This window comes from Sciurus carolinensis, chromosome 17, assembly GCF_902686445.1.
Source record: "Sciurus carolinensis chromosome 17, mSciCar1.2, whole genome shotgun sequence".
Classification (NCBI taxonomy): Eukaryota; Metazoa; Chordata; class Mammalia; order Rodentia; family Sciuridae; genus Sciurus; species Sciurus carolinensis.
Window position 1 is genome coordinate 36,550,112 of NC_062229.1, and position 18,278 is coordinate 36,568,389.

Below are 18,278 nucleotides of genomic sequence, written 5' to 3' on the forward strand. Positions count from 1 at the left end.
CAAAAGGAAAAAGTATATAGATTGCATGTGTATGTATACATATATAAAATACATACATGTATATGATAGCAATAGTCCTGTAGATCAGAGCATGCATGCATGTATGTATTTCTCCTGTGGCTTTACTATCTGTATCTGATGGAGTGAGACCTTCCCTTTTCCTCTCATTTTTAAAAATAACTTGGTCTGTCATAACCTTTATTCTTTCATTTATATTTTATAGAAATTTGAATTGCTAAAGAAAATCTCACTAGAATTTTTATTAGGATAAGTATGAATACTTTGGTGGCAAATTGACATTTTTTATAACATTAAGTTGTTTTCATGTACCGTGTATATATATTTCTATTTTCCTAAAAAAATTTTTTTTTTTTTGGTACCAGGGATTGAACCCAGGGATACTTAACGACTGAGCCACATCCCTGACCCCTTTTGTGTTTTATTTAGAGACAGCCTTGCTGAGTTACTTAGGGCCTCACTCAGCTAATGAGGCTGGCTTTGAACTTGCTATCCTCCTGCCTCAACCTCCCGAGCTGCTGGGATTACAGGCGTGTGCCACTGCACCTGGCTGTTTTTCTAATTCTTGATTTCTTTTCATAATTGTTTTCCTCCCTACAGTTTTCATGTATACCTTAATGTCTGTACATCATGGTTTTTAATGCTATTAGGAAGGATATCTTTGTTATAATTTGGTTATTGCTGATACAGAGGAATGCATTAGCTTTTCTAAACTCATCATATATCTGGCAACATTGCTGGGCTCATTAGTTTTCTTCTAGTAAAACAATTACATCTACAGTCAATGCCACTTTGTTCCTTGGCTTCCCTTCTTCCTTTATTCTTGTTCATTTCATTGGCTAGTACCAACAAAAAACAATGACAGTGGAAATCCTCATCTCGTTCCTAAGACTAAAAGGAATAAAACTAAGATTTTTATAAGAAGTGTTATTGCTCTAGGTTTTTGGTGTCTAACCCAATTAAGTCAAGGAAACATCTTTCTGTTCTTTTCACAATTTTTGCCATTATAATGTCAACCCAGCATTAAAAAGTCTCAGTATCATGTTACTTATAAACAACATCCACAAAGTAGAATTGCTTCCTTTGGGGATCAGCAATTCCAAGAGAATATGCCCAGCAAGTACACTATTGCCTTGCTTCCAAAGCAGTGTAATGTGTATATTCTAAGGATACATGACTGGATTAAATTTTTGGGTACGAAGCAAGGTGAACATGTCTAACGCATATCGACTTGCTCCCTTGATATCAGTTACTTCACATCCTTGTAGGTCTTTATTTAGTTGGAAAGGACCAGCTGGAGGGGCTAAATTGCCAGTGGGGCTGTTTCAAGTCTTGAATGAAACTTGTAATTTGGAATCTACCTTTGTATGATTTGCTTACATTTGGAGGCTAATAGTCTGTAGAGCTATTAAAAGACTACTGTAGAATCTGAAGGTGAATATCTGAGGTTTATTTTAGCTCTAAACTTTTATTTTTTGGGGGTACTGGGGATTGAACCCAGGGGCACTTAACCTCTGAACTGCATCCCCAGCCCTTTTTATATTTTATTTAGAGACAGTCTCACTGAGTTGCTCAGGGTCTCACTAAGTTGCTGAGGTTGACTTTGAACTTGCAATCCTCCTGCCTCAGCCTCCCGAGCCACTGGGATTTATAGGTGTGTGCCACTGCATCTGGATAGCTCTAAAATTTTATGGTTCTACAGCAGGCAAAATGGAGTTGACTTGGTCAGTGGTCAGCATGAGGATGAAGACTTGGATGCTTTCAGAATAAAGCATCTAAAAGGAGCCTTGGTCTGGGAATTGCATGGGCCTTGCCTATGGTTTTGAGGGGAGGTGCAAAGCTCAGAGTGGAAGGTGGTGAAATCACACCTGACTGCTTCTGGTGGAATTGGGGAGAAGAGGTGGTGTCTCATAAGGAGGTCCAGTGCACAAAGACCAGTGTTCTCAGTGCAGGTGGGACCGTGGAGCTGACCTGAAAAAAGGCCTAGAGATTCTAGAGTGGTTGGATTAGCTGTAGAGAAGAGTCTGAGAATTTGTAGAGAATGGTAGGTGGGAGTAGGACCTGAAAATGATAGCGAAGAGGCAAGCTGAAAATGTTTCTTTTCCCTCTATTTGTAGGATAGGGAAATACATGTGTTTGCTTGCAAAGACTTTTTTCAAAGATTTGGCATTTGCATGTGTAATCACAGATTTGTTTAGAGGCAGTCTAGAGCCTGTCTGGGAATGCTATTTTTCCTTTCACACATTTGCACTCCTGTGTCCTTTAAGACGGTATTGGTCCAAAGCTAGTGAAAAATATTTAAGATATGTTAAAGATTTGCATATGACAATGGAAGAAATCACCTAGGCTTGGTAACTCGAAGTTGAAACTATTTCTAGAAGAAGATAGAAATTTGAAAAGGAGAGCTAAAATGACTTTGAAAAGTTAATCATGGAAATGAACTTGGAAAATGTCCTGAAACAATCTTATTTGTACTTAAAGTCTGTTTTAAGCTCGAGATAACAGAAAATTAAAAAACGAAAGCCAAAAGCAGGGCATCAAGAAGGTCGATGTGAAGCTATTAAGTAGAATATTGGAATGGATTCATTTAAAAACCAGTCCACATTTTATTTAGATGTTGACTACCAGGAAAATGAAATTCTTAATGTTAAGTCTCCCAGTGTTCTATTTTAAAAGCTGTTATACTTTTCCATATTGTTTTTGAGGCATGTTCACCTTTGGAAGAAAAGAAAGAAATCACAATTTTATTCTTAGCCTTCACATATTTAGAAATGGCACATTAATTTTTTTTGTTTAGAGGAAAAGAATGTAATGAAATGGTTTTAGTTGGTTAAATTTGTTCTTCAAAACACATAGCCAGACTGGGTTCCCCCCTCCTTGCTTCTTTTGGGCTGTTTTCTTCTGAAATACCACATCTTTTTTTCTCCTCCCTTGCCGTGAAAGAATTCAAGGAAATGAGGAAAATGCACTCCAAATTAAATGTCATTTGAATATGGTTAAAAATTAGTTGTCTGAGAAGTTTTTGCCGTCGGAAAAGTTTTCTGCAGAAGAATGGTTACCACAGATGTATATTTAAGAAATTAAAACTCCCTTACTCCCTTTTAGCCTTTTAATTCTAATTCGGCAATTGCAACTCTTGATATGTTTGAAGAGGTTCTTGGGATCAGCTGATAAATCTTTTCTATTTGGGACTTGGTATGTTATCCAAGTATTGGGAAATTAACTTATTTAAATTGATCTTTTACTTTTGATTGTAGCAATCTATAGGCACTTTACTTTCTATAATATGCTTCTGAAAATGAGATCATATTTTAAATTTCTCTTTTCTCTGAAGCAAGTGGACTTTTAGTAATTGGAGTGATTCTTTATAACTTAGGGAGGTCTCATGGCATTGTTGGCTCTTAGGACCTCATATGTGACTTGTACAATACTTAACCATTCACCTGTAGCAGTGCTTGAAAGCCTCATTTTCAGTATTTGATGATGAAATTTATTGTATGCTGTTATGTGTATTTTTCTCATTTATTCTCCAGCGACTTGATGAGGTAGGGGATGTTGAGTTTTTTGCACAATTTTTTTGTGCTAAGCAACTTAACATTTTAAAAATCAATAAGACCTTTATTGATCAAGTTTTAAGTATATTCCTTTACTGGGCCACTCAGCTTGCAGAAAGTAGAGCCTGGATTTGAACGTAGGAAGCTGACCTGAGAAAGTGTGCTCTCAGGGAGCTAGCTGGCTCCTCTATGGAAACCTTTAGATGACCCAGTGTGTCTTGCTCTGTGCCTTCTTAGATGACACTTCTGTCTCCCAGGCTTGTTGCCTGATGACTGTGATTAGGCATAATCTTCCTAGTGATTCCTGTGCCTTTTTTGCCAGTTTTGGCCTGTAGGTAAGAGTGTGCATTCTTTGCAACTTGGAAAGGGTAGGGGAAAAATGGAGAGTACAGGGCAAATCCCTGAGGTCTGTGTGACTCTGTAGGATGCTGGGACAGGCCCAGCGCCAGCTTGGTCCTACCTACTCCCACCTTTGTCACTGTCACCTCTTTGTCAGGCAGGTAATTACCCAGGCGAGGAGACACAGGAGTGGCCAGACGAGAGTCTGATAGCAGCACCAAGGGGCAGCCCTCCTGGGTAGGGGATGAAGAAACTGTCAATCTTGACTCAGAATTTTCTGCAGATGGCACACTTGGCATTTCACGTTGCCACCACCAAAGTAAATATTTGGAACTAAACGTTGCCATGTTGTTCCTCAGACTCTGTTAATATTTTATTTTCAATTAGTAGCAAGAATAAGATTTTATGACATCCAAGAACAATGTTAAAACAAGCCTGGAGGTTTTAGACAGACCGTGTGCTAAAAAGACAGCTTGCTCATTTGTAGAAGTTGCAATTTGCTGCCTTGTCTCATTTTTCCTCCTGATTACCTGTGGGATTTACCAAGAGCAAGACTTTTTTGCTCACATTTACCCTGAGAGGAGGCACGGGTGTGAATTAAACCCTGAGACTCCCACAGTTAATGGAAAATTAAAGGTTTTTTGACTCAAATGTACTGCTTGTGAATTCAAATGACAACCATTAAGTAATGATCATGGGGTTAGACAGTCACAGTGGAATAATTTAGGTGAATTTCTTGATTTATTGCCATTCATGGTAATATTGCTGTAGGCAAAGGTGTCTATGACCATAGCTGTCTTCCTCCGATTTTTTTTTTTGGGTGCTGGGGATCGAACCCAGGGCCTTGTGCTTGCAAGGCAAGCACTCTACCGACTGGGCTATCTCCCCAGCCCCTCTTCCTCTAATTTTTTGAGGGGTCTTATTTCTACTCAGAATTTAGATGTGTGTGTGTGTGTGTGTGTGTGTGTGTGTGTGTGTGAGAGAGAGAGAGAGAGAGAGAGAGAGAGAGAGAGAGAGAGAGAGAGAGAGAAATGTGACAGATTTTTCCTGCAGTCTTGTATCTAATTGCTGACCATGTAAGTATTAAATCATATTTTGGGCTTCATCACCACTTTGATCTTATAGAAAATAAGGTCAGTGGCTGCTACAATTTTTTGTGCTAAGCAACTTAACATTTTAAAAATCAATAAGACCTTTATTGATCAAGTTTTAAGTGATGTAAACAAACTAACTTTGGGCGGGCAGCTCCTGCACGTCAGGTTCTGTGCTAAGCATTTTATGGGCATGATCTAATTTAATCTTCATGATGGCTTTTAAGGGTCAATATTATTATTCCTCTTTTAAAGATTAGGAAATTGATGCTTAATGAGAAAGCTGAAAACTCACCCGAGGTCACGTGGCTAGAACCCAGTAGAGATGGGGAAATGGAACTTGTCTGTCTGGCTTCAAAGCCCAGTGCAAAATCTGCCTTTTGTCGGATAGAAATAAGCCTTTCAAACAATCAAAATGTATTTCAGTGGGCTCTTAATACTTAGGCAAATTTACTGTTATTAAAGGATTAGGGAAATAGCCTCTTTACTCCTTTGCACTCTGAAAAGATTGAGGCTGAGTGTAGAGGGCTGTTGTAGCTCATTGTGATTGAGATAGATATAATTCTTGGACCACATTTTTCTCCAATTACCTATCCATGCACTTATTTAAAAAGCTGCACACAGGTTCCCTTCTTTATCTGTAGTCCTGTTATGTGCAAACCAAATCCAGAGAAACTTCATAAACTGTTGTGGCTTTTCAGAGTATTTCAGAATTCAGACTTCTGCTTGGGTTCCCAACGTACTCCCCTCTCTGTGATTTATAAAATGATGAACTATTAACATTTAACAGTTTTTAGAACTGTGCCATTGCCAGAGACCTGAGGCCAAGACTGCTTTGAGTAACCAGTCGGTCTGGTTTGCTGCTGCCTTGTATTCTTCTGTCTCATTTCTTATTGTCTCAAGTCCTATGCACGCTTTGCTCCTCACCCCAAGAATGTCTTCCTGAGCTGAGATCGGTGACTTTCTTCCCCACTTCATTGACATTTGTTGCCCAATTAACATCTTATTACTACCTTGCATTTTCAGTGTGTGTGACTGTATCTTATCACTAAATTATAAGTATCTATGGGGAAAACAGTCTCATGCATCTTGTTTTTCTCTAACATTTCACAGTAGGCATTCTGCAAGGCACATAGGAGATCATAAATAGAACACCTGGCATGATTTTAACATACAATTAACTGCCTTTTCTCAAGCTTAATGAAGCATAGGAACAAATAGAATGTAAATTTTTTTGAATTTTAATGAAAATTTTAATGAAAATATAAAAAGCTATACAATGAAGAATCACTCCCCCAACCTCTCATCCCCTGCTTCTCTACAAATAAGCAGCCACTTTATTAGTTTTATGTGTATCCTTCCAGAGTATTTGTTTCAAACAAATGTTTTTAAATAATAGTGAAAATAGTTACTTTCTACATTTTGAAGCAGAGCTTTGCATACTAGGATATGGCACCTTACATTTTACATTTAGTTGTATAGCTTAGAGATTTTTAAATATCAGTTGATAAGAGAACTTCAAGTATTCTCTTACAGCTTGGCAGTATTCTCTTATGTAGGTATAATAATTTATTTAACTTGTCCCACGCTGATGAATATTTAGGTTACCATTCTTTGTCATTAAATGTACTGTTGTAGTGACTATAGGGGACATGCGGCACTTCACCCAGGTATAGTATATCAGGAGGATATATCCTCAGACAAGTACATTTACAGCTGTGATGGGTCTGCCAGATCGTCCCTGTCAGGGGTATGTCACTTTTTGCTTTCACAAACTCATTTCTCTGTGGTCCTGTTGATGGGTTGTGCACTGAGGTTTTTGAATTTTTACCAATCGCATGGGGGAAAGATAATGTCTAGGTGAATTCAGTGGTGCACGTCTGTAATCCTAGCTACTTGGGAGGCTGAGGCTGGAAGATCACAAGTTTGAGGCCAGCCTCAGCAACTTAGTGAGACCTGTCTCAAAAAATAAAAAGGGCTAGGGATGTAGCTCAGTGGTAGAGTATTTCAGGGTTCAATCTGCAGAATCACAAAAAAAGAAAGAAAGGAAAAAAAAGATGGTGTGTAAATGTGATTTACATTTATCTTATGAATACAGTTGAACATATTTTTTTGTATGGTTTAAGCAACCCTTATATCTTTTGTGAAACTCTTTTGTTCACACTTAATGAAGATTTGCAGGTCTGTGTTTTTTTTCTAGTTGATCACTTGGCTTTATTGGTGGTGGTCGTAGTTTGTTTCCTTGTAGAAGTTTCAAGTTTTAGATAATCAAACTTACCTTTTTTCTGGCCTTTGGGTTTCAAAGTTTTAAGCCTTTTTTACTCCATGGTTACACATTTTCTTGTGCTTTTGTTCCTCTTAATCTTTGACCTTCTTGGGTTCTGTGCTTGGCAGTCCAGTTGTTGAAAAATTCCTAAGTTGAGATGTCATCTTTATCATTGACCAAATTGGAATTTGGATAACATATTATAGACTGAAATGTAAGCCCTAGCGTTTTAGCTAGCTTTTTCATTGCTATGACAAAAAGATCTGATGAGAGCAATTTTAGAGGAGGAAAAGTTGATTTGGGGGCTCATGGTTTCAGTCCCTAGACAGCTGGCTTCATTCCTCAGGACTCGAGGTGAGGCAGAACATCATGGTGAATGAGTGTGGTGAAGGAAAGTGGCTCACGTGATGATCAGGAAGCAGAGAGATCTCTGCTTGCCAGATACAAATATATGCCCCAAAGGCACACCCCCAATAACCACGTCCTCCAGCCACACCCTACCCACTTTTAGTTACCACTCAGTATCCCCACTCAGGAGATTCATTCACTGATGGGTTAAGTCTCTCAAAACCAAATCATTTTACTTCTAAACTTTCTTGCATTGTCTTACACATGAGCTTTTGGGAAATACCTCACATCCAAACCATAACACCTGGACTGACAAAAAAAAAGGTGGATAACTTAGTGTATTCCTTCATGCAACAAACTTAAAATTTTTTAAAAATTTGTTTTTAAATTTTTAATTTTTTCATACATGTGTGTAGGGTGATAATGTCTATCTCATTCTACTGTCCCTCCCATCCCCACTGCCCCATGCCTCCCCTCTCCTCATCCAAAGTTCATTCATTCTCCCCCCCCCCCCCCCCACTATGGATCATTATCCACTTATCAGAGAAAATATTCAACCTTTGGTTTTTTGGGATTGGCTTATTTCACTTAGTCATGCAGCAAACTTTTAAGTACTTAATAAACAATTATTGTCCGCTGGGCCTTGGGGGGGTATAAAGATGAGAGTGAACAAATGTCTGAAGGTCTCTGGACAAGGAAGATTATGTCCAGTAACAGTAGGAAGAGGCCCTCCAGAACAGGCAACGTGGAGCTGAGTCTTGAAGTTTCAATGGAAGTTTGCTAGCCAGGAGGGGAAGGGCATTCCATGAAGAGGAAGTAACCAGGGCAGGAGCCCATAGAACCTCCTCATGGCCATGGCATAGGACAGGAGAGACAATGAGATGAGAATGTAAATTCTTAGGTGAGCATTTGTGGTGTTGGGCATGTGGTGCTCTTACATCTCCCCGCCCTCCCCAGCCCCTGGGGCCTCATCCATCTAAACAGGTAAAGGGGAAGATAAAGAGGTTCCAAACAAATTGAAGGCAACACTTGGTCATGTTCTGCAGGTCAGTTGTTGAGTTGACACCTGTTGCTTATTCTAGAGTACTCCAAGCTCCCGAAGCCGAAGTCTCACTTTGCTCCCCCATGGAACACCCAATTCTGCGTCTCCCTGTAGCCAGAGACACCTCAGTGCGGGGGCCCCCGGTGTTGTCACAATCATGCATCACAAGTCGCCTGCAGCTGCCCGAAGAGCCAAGAGTCAGTATTCCGGCCAACTTCATGAAGTCAGAGAGGTAGGCTTTGCTCTCCTATGAAGTTAAGTGTCCCCTGGGAGTTGGGAATTGTGACCTATTGGCTCTGCCAACTGCTCTTCCTTTGGATCCTCTTGATTTACAGAAAGTGGGACCAGTGGTCAACCTCCCAGCCACATGGCCATGGCCATGGCCATCCCTCCTGATTTAAAAAAAAAAAAAAAAAAAAAAAAAAAAAAAGTTTGCTTCTTAGGCTGACCAAGTTGTTAGGAGATGTCTGGAGTAGCTCAGAAAGCAGAGAAAACAAGCCCCCAGAAGTGTGGATGTACATGGAGCACTATCAAAGTCACCATGCTCCTAGCAAAGAGACAGTGCAAAATAGTGCAGACTCAGGAAGTAGTTCCAGGTACTTGGAAATTTGGGAGTATTGGACCTGGAGCTGATCACCCTTCTGTTCTGCCCTGCCCTCCGAAACTCAAGACGTGTTGGGTGGTGAAGACAACACTGTCCTCAAAGTTCAAAGACTATGGTTTAAGAGCAAGTCTTTTAACAGCTCTGAACCTCAGTTTCTCCTTTTATAAAACAAAGCTGGCTTTGCCAACCTCTGAGTGGCAGGGAAATGGCCACCCATGAAGTTCTTTTAACTGTACCTTACAAAAACGACGTGAGGTTGTCTTTTATTTTTACTTGTGAAATTCTGGGAAGTCATCAGTTTGGGGATCCTGGATCCATAATATTCATACAATCCTTTGCAACCATTATGGAGAACAGATCATCTAAGATAAATGACGTTGGTCCTGGTTGCCTAACTAGGGTTGAGTGTGGAGACTTTTTGCCCCACAGCTTACTCCTGTCCTGCCAGCTTGTTGTCACCTTAGAGAACATAGCAGAGCCTTTCTCTGTATCTCACAGGAGAATGGGATCTCAGACTAGGGTCTTGCTGCCCGAGTCAACATTCATCTTACTTCTAAAAATGTTTAATTATTAGTGCATGTTAATTGCCCAAAGTAATGGGGGTCTGTGTGATATTTTCATATGTGCATAAAATGTACTTTGTTTCTATCCATCCTCCCTGTTGTTTCTTTATTTTTTAAATGACATGAGCCAGGCAGTGTTCTGATGGCTGTCTTGGCCTGGGATAGGAAATTAAAAAATCTTCTGAATCAAGTCTGGAGACACATATGAAAGGCACTTTTTTTCTTGATGTGAATGATCACACCCATGAGTATATTGTTTATTTTTTGTAGCTCCTTTTCAAAACACTTATGGAAAATACAGTAGAAAATTTTCAAATTCTCTCAATAGAATAGTACACTACCATGTACCTATCACCCAACTTCACTTTCAACTTTGTTATTTCATCTGTTTTTATGTTCCTCCACCAATTTTGGGGGGGGGGGGGCTAGAGAATTTTAAAGAAAGGTTAAATCATGTATCATCTACGTATCAGTATTTATCTAACAAACTTTTTACACAATTGAACACCATATCAAGCCTCTTATTGTTTTTTTGTATGTAGACCTCATTGCAGTTGCTTTCATAAGTCCTTTGACATCATAATCTTTAGTAGTTTTTTAATGTTACTGTAGTTTTTATACAGTGCTGAGAATTGAACCCAGTGCCTCTCATGTGCTAGGCAAGTGCTCCACCACTGATCTATATTTGCAGCCTGCAACCTGAGACCATGATCTTAAAAGTTCATGGTATTTTGGAGGGATTCTTTGTATTCTTTGAGTCTGTTAGACTTACTGTTGTAAATGATGATATTGCTGATGTTCACTGAGCTGTGGTCTAAAGAGGTACTTTATTAGCATTTAATTTTATATAGAGTCATCTTTTCTTCCTCCATTTTTAAAAAATCAGGATTTAAAAAATATATAGGCATATTTGTGCAAGTGTTTATAAAGATGTTTAATTATGTAAGGTATATAGTATAAGTATATATTGCAAAAAAAAGGTATAAGGATAAAAGTACAAATTGCCCATAAGCGTACTCCCTATTGGCAACTACTGTTAACCTTCCCATGAACTTACTTCTGAATTTTTTTAGCTATATCTATAGGTATGTAAAAATTATGCTGTAATCTAAATTTTGTAAATGATTATGTGTATCCTGCTTTGATTTTTTTTTTTTTTTTTTTTTTTTCTTCTTTTGCATTGTTTTTACTCCATTTTCTATCTATGGGCAGCGTATTGAAATTTCCCATGGAATTTCATTATTTGAAAAATAATTGGTGAAATGACCTCCAGAGCATTTTGATTTGGCTTTTGCACTCTGGGGTGACAGTGTGTGTCTTCAGATGATTGTTTTTGCATACTGATGATCTTTCTTGCTGAAAATTTAATTTTAAGGGAGACTTTTGAGATGTAAGTACAAATATATTGGTAAGTCAAGGGTTTTAGGGTGCTGAGCCCCCTAGGAGGAGTTGAAGGTTTTGGTTTTTGGTGATCATGTCCACTGTGATTCCTGATTGGGGAAGGGAAGCTGTTTTGTGGTATAATGTCATTTTATGAGATGGCCAGATCCACCTTGGGAATCACCTGAGCAAATCTCACCCCTATCAGAAAGTCCTGCACTTACTAATTTCAGAGTATAAAGTCCTCTGCTTTTAAGTTCCACTGTGTTTATCTACAGTATAACTAGAAGAAAATGGAATAGCATTTTTAACCCAGCTGTACAGGGAAGATAAACTTATGGCCACTGAAGCAATGGAGAAAGTCATCATATACAAGACAAATGTGCCTGAATATCAGAAGAATAAAAGAAAAATAGCCCAACCAAAGGCCACAGAATAAATATTAAATGGAATGCCACAGCATGGCTGAAAATAATGGGACAGCCTAAAAGATTAAGTGGTTATTATCTAAAATATGAAGAATTGAGATACCAAAGGTCAGAACCCAAAGTCCTCTCAAGGAGGCAGTTAAGAGAGGAGTTGAGGGAATTCAGTGTTGTCATGAGGCGTAGGCACATCCTCAGAGCATTTGAAAAGCAAAATCTAAGTGTTGTTGATGAAGTTACCAGAATTAATTATAGTCCATGATTGTTTGGGGTGTTCAGAAATGTTGGCAGTGTGGCATGCATCACGACAGTTTAGTGATGTATAATAAAAGCTAAACACAAAACTGTGCATTGCCATTCACCCATATATTCCCTATTGGGAGCAATATCCTGTGGAAACTATTTATGGAATTAGAGGTAGGAAGAAGAAAGTTAATTTTGATAACCAACTTCTTACTTATAAGGTCATGGATCCAGTATAATACATTATGGGAATGACTATGTAAACAATAATTAAGATACTGAATAATTATAGCAATTTAAGATAAGTCATGTCAGTGTTACTATTACATGGAAATTAATATGTGAAACAAGAAAATGAGTATACAGAGTAATGTACACATGATAGAGTCTATGTCCATCTTAATAAACTCCAGGTAAAACGGCAGTTCCCAAAATTTTGGATTTTACTTGCAAACTAAGGTAGATTTGGGGAACCACAAAATGTTACAAAGTCATGCAGTGAGAATAATTTGAAGAGCACAGTGACTCTCTGGTTATTACTATTTTATAAATGCCCCCCCCCATAAAAGGAGTATAATCTCAGAATAGAGGGCCACATGTTACAGTGATACATTTGATGAAAAACATACTGCATTTTAATTTTTAATATTTTATCTTAGGCTGGAAGACAGCTCATCATGGACTAGTCTTGACATATGAATCTATTTTTAAAGCACTGGTTACTCCTGATTCTAACTTCAGAAACATCTCTCAGTCCAATTATCTTCTTCATGGCCCTTCTATTTCATTCCTTACTATCTCCAGAAATCCACCTTCCTAAGTGTTGTAAAGCATTTTTATCATATCAGTGTTTTTTTTTGATTCCCTGTTGTCCATAGGATAAAGGCCAAGCTCCTTGTCCTATAAGGGAGGGCTTCTGTGGTTTGTACACACTCGGGCTTCCCTGGCCTCAATGCTCCTCCTTGCCCCTCTGTGTCCTTTAGTATCCAGTGGGATATACCCCAAGTGGAACTTCGTCATGTTAGAAATGTTCCCATATCTTTGCTCTCTACTGGAGTCGCCACCAGTTACCTGGAGCCAGTGAGTTCTTGAAATGTGGATAGTCTGAATGGAGCTAGCTGCTTCAAATGTAAAATGCACACTACGTTTTAAAAAGTTAGTGTAAAACAAGGTAAAGTATTAACATTTTTAACACTGATAACATGGAAACGATAATTTGTTCAGTTAAAGAAGATATATTAAAATTCATTGCTTCTGTTTTCTACCTTTTAAACTGTGCAACTAGAGAACATTCTGCAGACATTAATTGTGCACCTTCTTTGTGCCGAACACTGGAGTTTTATATTAAAGGACACATTTTACTCATCCTGGCTTTTTCCAGCCCCAGCATGATTGCTAGACAGGTTGAGTTGCTTAGGACCTTGCTAAGTTGCTGAGGCTGGCTTCGAACTTAAGATCCTCCTACCTTAGCCTCCTGAGCTGCTGGGGTTACAGGCATGTGCCACCACACCCAGCGAGAATCTAACTTAATTTTTAAAAAATGAATTTGACCCCTCAGCTATTTAAGCATGTGATAATGGAAATGTATGATATTCACAAACTTTTTTGGCATTTTGACTTTTAAACTTCCAGTTCTGAATGACAGGTTTTTAATGCAGCTCACATTTAAATAGATACAAGTTTAATTGATACAAGGACAGTATGATTTTTATGAAATTGTTTGCTAGGTGCTTTCTGAAAAATTATAACCCGAACACATGCACATGCATGTGTGTGTACTGAAGACTTGTTTTTAGTTGTGACATTTGAGACTTAAAAAAAATTACACTTAATTCAGTAGGGAGACTTTGGATTTTGTAGCTTGATGAGAGAAAAGGTCGTGCTGTTGAATGGAAATGAGTATGTGTGCAGCATAAATCTAGATTTAATTAAGCTTCCAATGATGATTTATTGGCAAATAGAGAAGTTGTCCTTCTTTTAAACTTTTTAAATTTCTTAAATGTTTTGCTTCCAGGCACACACAATGGGAGAAAGAGCTGTCAGTTGTTCTGGTTTATACTGGGTAGAGAAACTGTATTAAGGTAGTGTAATTTTAACATGGTTTTAAATAAACCTTTTATGGAGACTAATTTATGGAGGAGATATGTGTTTATGTGGCTCCAGCTATGTGAATTTATATGTTTCTTCATGTAATTGCAATGTCATATTTACTTGATACACATACACAGGGAAGATCCTTTAATTAAGTTGCCATCTTTATAAATGGATATTGACTCAGTAGTTCTTCCCTCCAGGGTGGTTTGGTTTGGATCATGGTTCACACACAGCCATAGTAAATGTCTGATCAGAAACCTTGATTCATGGACAGCCTCTGCCATGGAAGCAGTAACTGTAAACTACCACCCTAATGAATTTTATTAGGTGATCAATTTTAAGGTAGTGATCTGCACTGACTGCATTGAATACAGACCACCCCATCACCAGGGAAACCACATCTAGTATATCAAGCGCATTTATCCTTTGTGCAAACAGAGTGATTATTTTTAAAAATGTCCAGAATTGATTCTCCTGTGCACTTTTTGGATAATTGATGACAAATAACGGTAGCATGTATTCCTGGTAGCAGTTTGCCATCTCTCAAAGTATGTCAGTTCCAGACATTGGTTTCCAAAAATTGTAATGTGGAGGTAGTTAAAAATGGTCATTTCCAAATGTTTTTAAAGCAGGAGAGTGTTATTTTCAAATAAAAATATTACAGATCCTTACAGTGTCAAAACAGGTTAAAAGTGGCATTTTATTTAGAAAATAAAATGGGCATTTATTGATTTTGAAGCAAGTTGACTGGAATGGTGAGGATTTATGACCCCCATTGCAATCCTCTGCATCCGTAAAATGTGAACAAATAGCTCTACAGTCTGTAGAACAGTTTGGGACTCTGAGAGCACAGTTTGAGGGCCATTGACTTTGGCATTAACTAATAGTATTTCAGGTGAACCACAAAAGCAGAATACTGAGATAATGGCTTCCTTTGTCCTTTTTCTCTCCAGCTGCTGTCCTGGGAGGGGGCCCTGCTGTGACCTCATCCTGCTTAGGGAAGGCTGGGTGGGATGTGGGAGGTGGAGGAGGCCAAGTACATGCTTAATTACAAAAGTAACTGCCTGGTCTTCCAGAATGCGAGAAATGTCTGTAAGTTTCTACTCCTCAGCATTCTTTATCTAAGCTGGCTATAATGCAAATTGTTCTTTTTCCCACTTTTATCCCTTATACCCGGAGTTCTTTTCTAACCCTGTTTATTCTGACTAGACTTCTTTCTTTCATCTTGCAACATTTGGAAATTATGTATTTACTTGTTTAGGTAGAGGGAGAAGAGGAAGTGGATAATGAAGGTCTTTTATTATTTAACCTGTTTATTTCCAAGCCCTTAGCATAGCTCCTAGCATATAGTTAGGTGCTCATAAAAACTTGAGTAATTTCCCTTAATAAAGAGGATTATAACTATTGGGAACCACTTCTTCAGAGACTTGGTTAAAAGTCTTTGTAAGGAACGAGTTTCTAACCTTGAAGCATGTACTTATGAGTTATGACCCCCAAACAGCAGTGGGGAGTCTGTGCCCAGCTGTATTATTTACATATGGTGGCTACCTTCCACTTCAGCCCCTGCATTCCTAGATGTGTTCTTAGTGCTGGGTGGTATGCTTTGTCTACCTGTTTTTAGCAAATACCTCTGTTACAATTAGTTTTAAAGTCTCTTCCCCACTAGTCTATTAGCTCCTTTCTCAAAGCCATGGCTCCATCAGTGTTATGGTTTAGATATGAGATGTCACCCCAAAAGCGCATAAGTAAGACAATACAAGAAAGTTTAAAGGTGAAATGATTGGGTTATGAGAGCCTTAATGTAAATCAGTGCCTTACTCCACTGATAAGGGATTAACTGGGTGGTAACTATGCAGCTAGGGTGTGGCTTAAGGAGGGGGTCAAGCTAAGTCCCTGGTGAGCCAAGCTTAGTCTCTCTGCTTCCTGATTGTCATGCCCTGACCTGCTTTCCTCTGCCATACCCTTCTGCCATGTTGTTCTGCCTCACCTCGGGCCCACAGCAATGGAGGTGGCTGTCTATGGATTGAGACATCTGAAGCCCCAAATAAACTTTTCCTCCTCTAAAATTTTTGGTCTCAGTGGTGAAAAAACTGGCTGAAATAATCATAATTGGTAATAATAATCTCTATAACATGAGCAAAATTATTTTTTATTGTTGGGATCTTACTGTGCACCTTGGTCTGGGTCCAGTGTTTTACTTGGGTTATCCTCCAGTTGGCCTTGTAAGGTAGATACTCTTACAGTTTCTAGTTTATAGATGGGAAACTGATGCATACAGAGGCTAAGGCAAAGAGAAGTGTATCAGCAGCATTCAGCCAGAGGTTATCCTAAGCCCTTGTCCACAATTTGACTTTTTGCAGTTTCTATTTTCTTGAGTGCAACTGAACTCATGTCTGAAAATGAAAATTAAATGGAAAATTCCAGAAATGGGAATGTCTTAAAATTGTGCACCAGGGACGTGAATCATCATCTTTGTTCAGCGTATCCATGGTGTGAATGATAGCCACCTAGTAGCCACCCGTTATCAGATCGATTATCGTGGTGCTGCAGCTCTTTGTCTTCAAGCGATCTTTATTTTAATAAAGACCCCAAAGTGCAAGAGTAATGATGCTAAGTAGGCACCAGATCATAAAACACAGAACACAGTTTGACTATGGCACTAGTGCTGTACACTACAGAGAATACAGGAAAAACATGGGATTTGATTCTTTCCATAATTTCAGACTTCCCCTGAGGGTCCTGGAATGTATCCCTGTGGCTAAGGAAAGACTGTACATCAAGAGTCTTACTGCAGGGAATTGATTTGCCCAGTCGTGGGACTGTCCAAGACTGTTCTAGAACCTATTGGGCAGACATGGTAGTATTATCTATAGGCACAATTTCAAGGAAGCCTCAGCTCTGCACTTAGATTTCAGTGAACTAGCCCCCACTCCCAGACTGTCAAGGTAATCTCCATTTTTTTTTTTTTTTAATCAGTTGATTAAAAATTTGAATCATATCTCCAAAATCCCTTGCAGAAGCATCTAGATTCATGTTTAAGTACCTGGGGATTGTAGCTTTGCTAAGTCAACGAGGTGAGAGAAACCAAAATGAAAGGCAAACGTGAAGTGGTTGATCCTGACCAAGTGGTTGAGAGAATTGGACCCCTCGCTCCATGTAGATAACCAGACACTGGATGTCACATTTGGGGTGGGGTACTAGGGTGGTGGCCGCTGTCAGGACTGGGGCTGCCTTGCTCTCCTGAAAGTGTGGCTGACGTGCTCACCTTTTGTGCCCCTTCCTCCTGCCCCTTGGCCTGTGTCATGCTCCAGTGAATTTATTCACTTGAGTGAGTCACCAGAGCTCAGCAGCTTTTCGTGTTAAGAGCAGTAACCTCAGCTCCAGTGCTTGGCCAAGTCACACCACATGTATGGTAAGTGGAAATATCCAACTGGCTTTTTATGTTGATAGATGATAGAAGTGAAAGGGGCCAGCAGCGGGTGGCGAAAGTAGGTGCAGGTCACCATCAGGAATTCCCAAATGTGTTTGGTTGCTGCCTTAAAGGATGGAAAGGCCCCCAAACTGCTGCACTCCACCCACTGATTTCTCATGCTGGGCAGGCAGAGAAGGGGAGGCGGTACCCAGGGGCAGCCTCCACCCCATTGCAGCAGAGCCACCTCTTTAGCCTCTAACACTGTTTGAGGAGCTGCTCTCCCTGTCATGGACCCTGTCTGTCCTTCAAGGGCCATTCAATCCCACTTGCTGTGCCCTTGGCAAAACATGGGAGTCTTGGTTAATTGGCCAGTGTGTACAGGGTCAGGATTTATGCCTGAGAGGGCCTGTTGGCAACACCTGGCAGTCTCTGGGCACTTCCTGCCCTGGCCGCTAGTGACTACAACAGGAGGGGGAGACTTGGGTAGCTAATTATGACCAGTTTATTGAGTTTTGTTCTTTTTGGCTTCACCGACTTGCCCAAAGCTGATCCAGCCAGCTATCTCTGCCCTGTCTTCCAGCAGGGACACTGGATTTGAGGTGATCTCAGAACTCTATTCTGGAGGACCACGTGGTTGAAGTGAGGTACTCCTTTGGGGAGTATGAGTGGGAACTAGGCAGAGGCCAAGAGGTGGAGCAGTTAATTAAAGCCAACAGTGTCGGCAACCAAGTCACAAACTGGTGACTCCTAGCCATGCATGAAGTCGTGAGAGCTGCTATGGAGTTCTCCAGAGAAATGGAACCAGTAAGGATACGTGTACGTATGGAGAGGTTGATTTCAAGAATTAGTTCACGCAGGATGGAGTCTGGCAAGTACAAAATGGATAAACTGAGCTGGCA

The 18,278-nt window shown here is 39.6% G+C and overlaps 1 protein-coding gene across 2 annotated transcripts in view; it reads left to right on the forward strand.

Moving 5' to 3' along the window:
* The window catches only part of Osbpl10 (oxysterol binding protein like 10), a 281,475-nt gene that overhangs the window by 135,291 nt on the left and 127,906 nt on the right, over nt 1-18,278 (forward strand). Inside the window, exon 4 of one of the 2 annotated variants that reach the window (XM_047531594.1) lies at nt 8,699-8,890. The exons of the other annotated variant lie outside the window; for it this stretch is intronic. Within the exon in view, the coding sequence (XP_047387550.1) occupies nt 8,699-8,890 (192 nt within the window). The remainder of the gene's footprint in view (nt 1-8,698; nt 8,891-18,278) is intronic. 2 annotated transcript variants of the gene reach the window in all.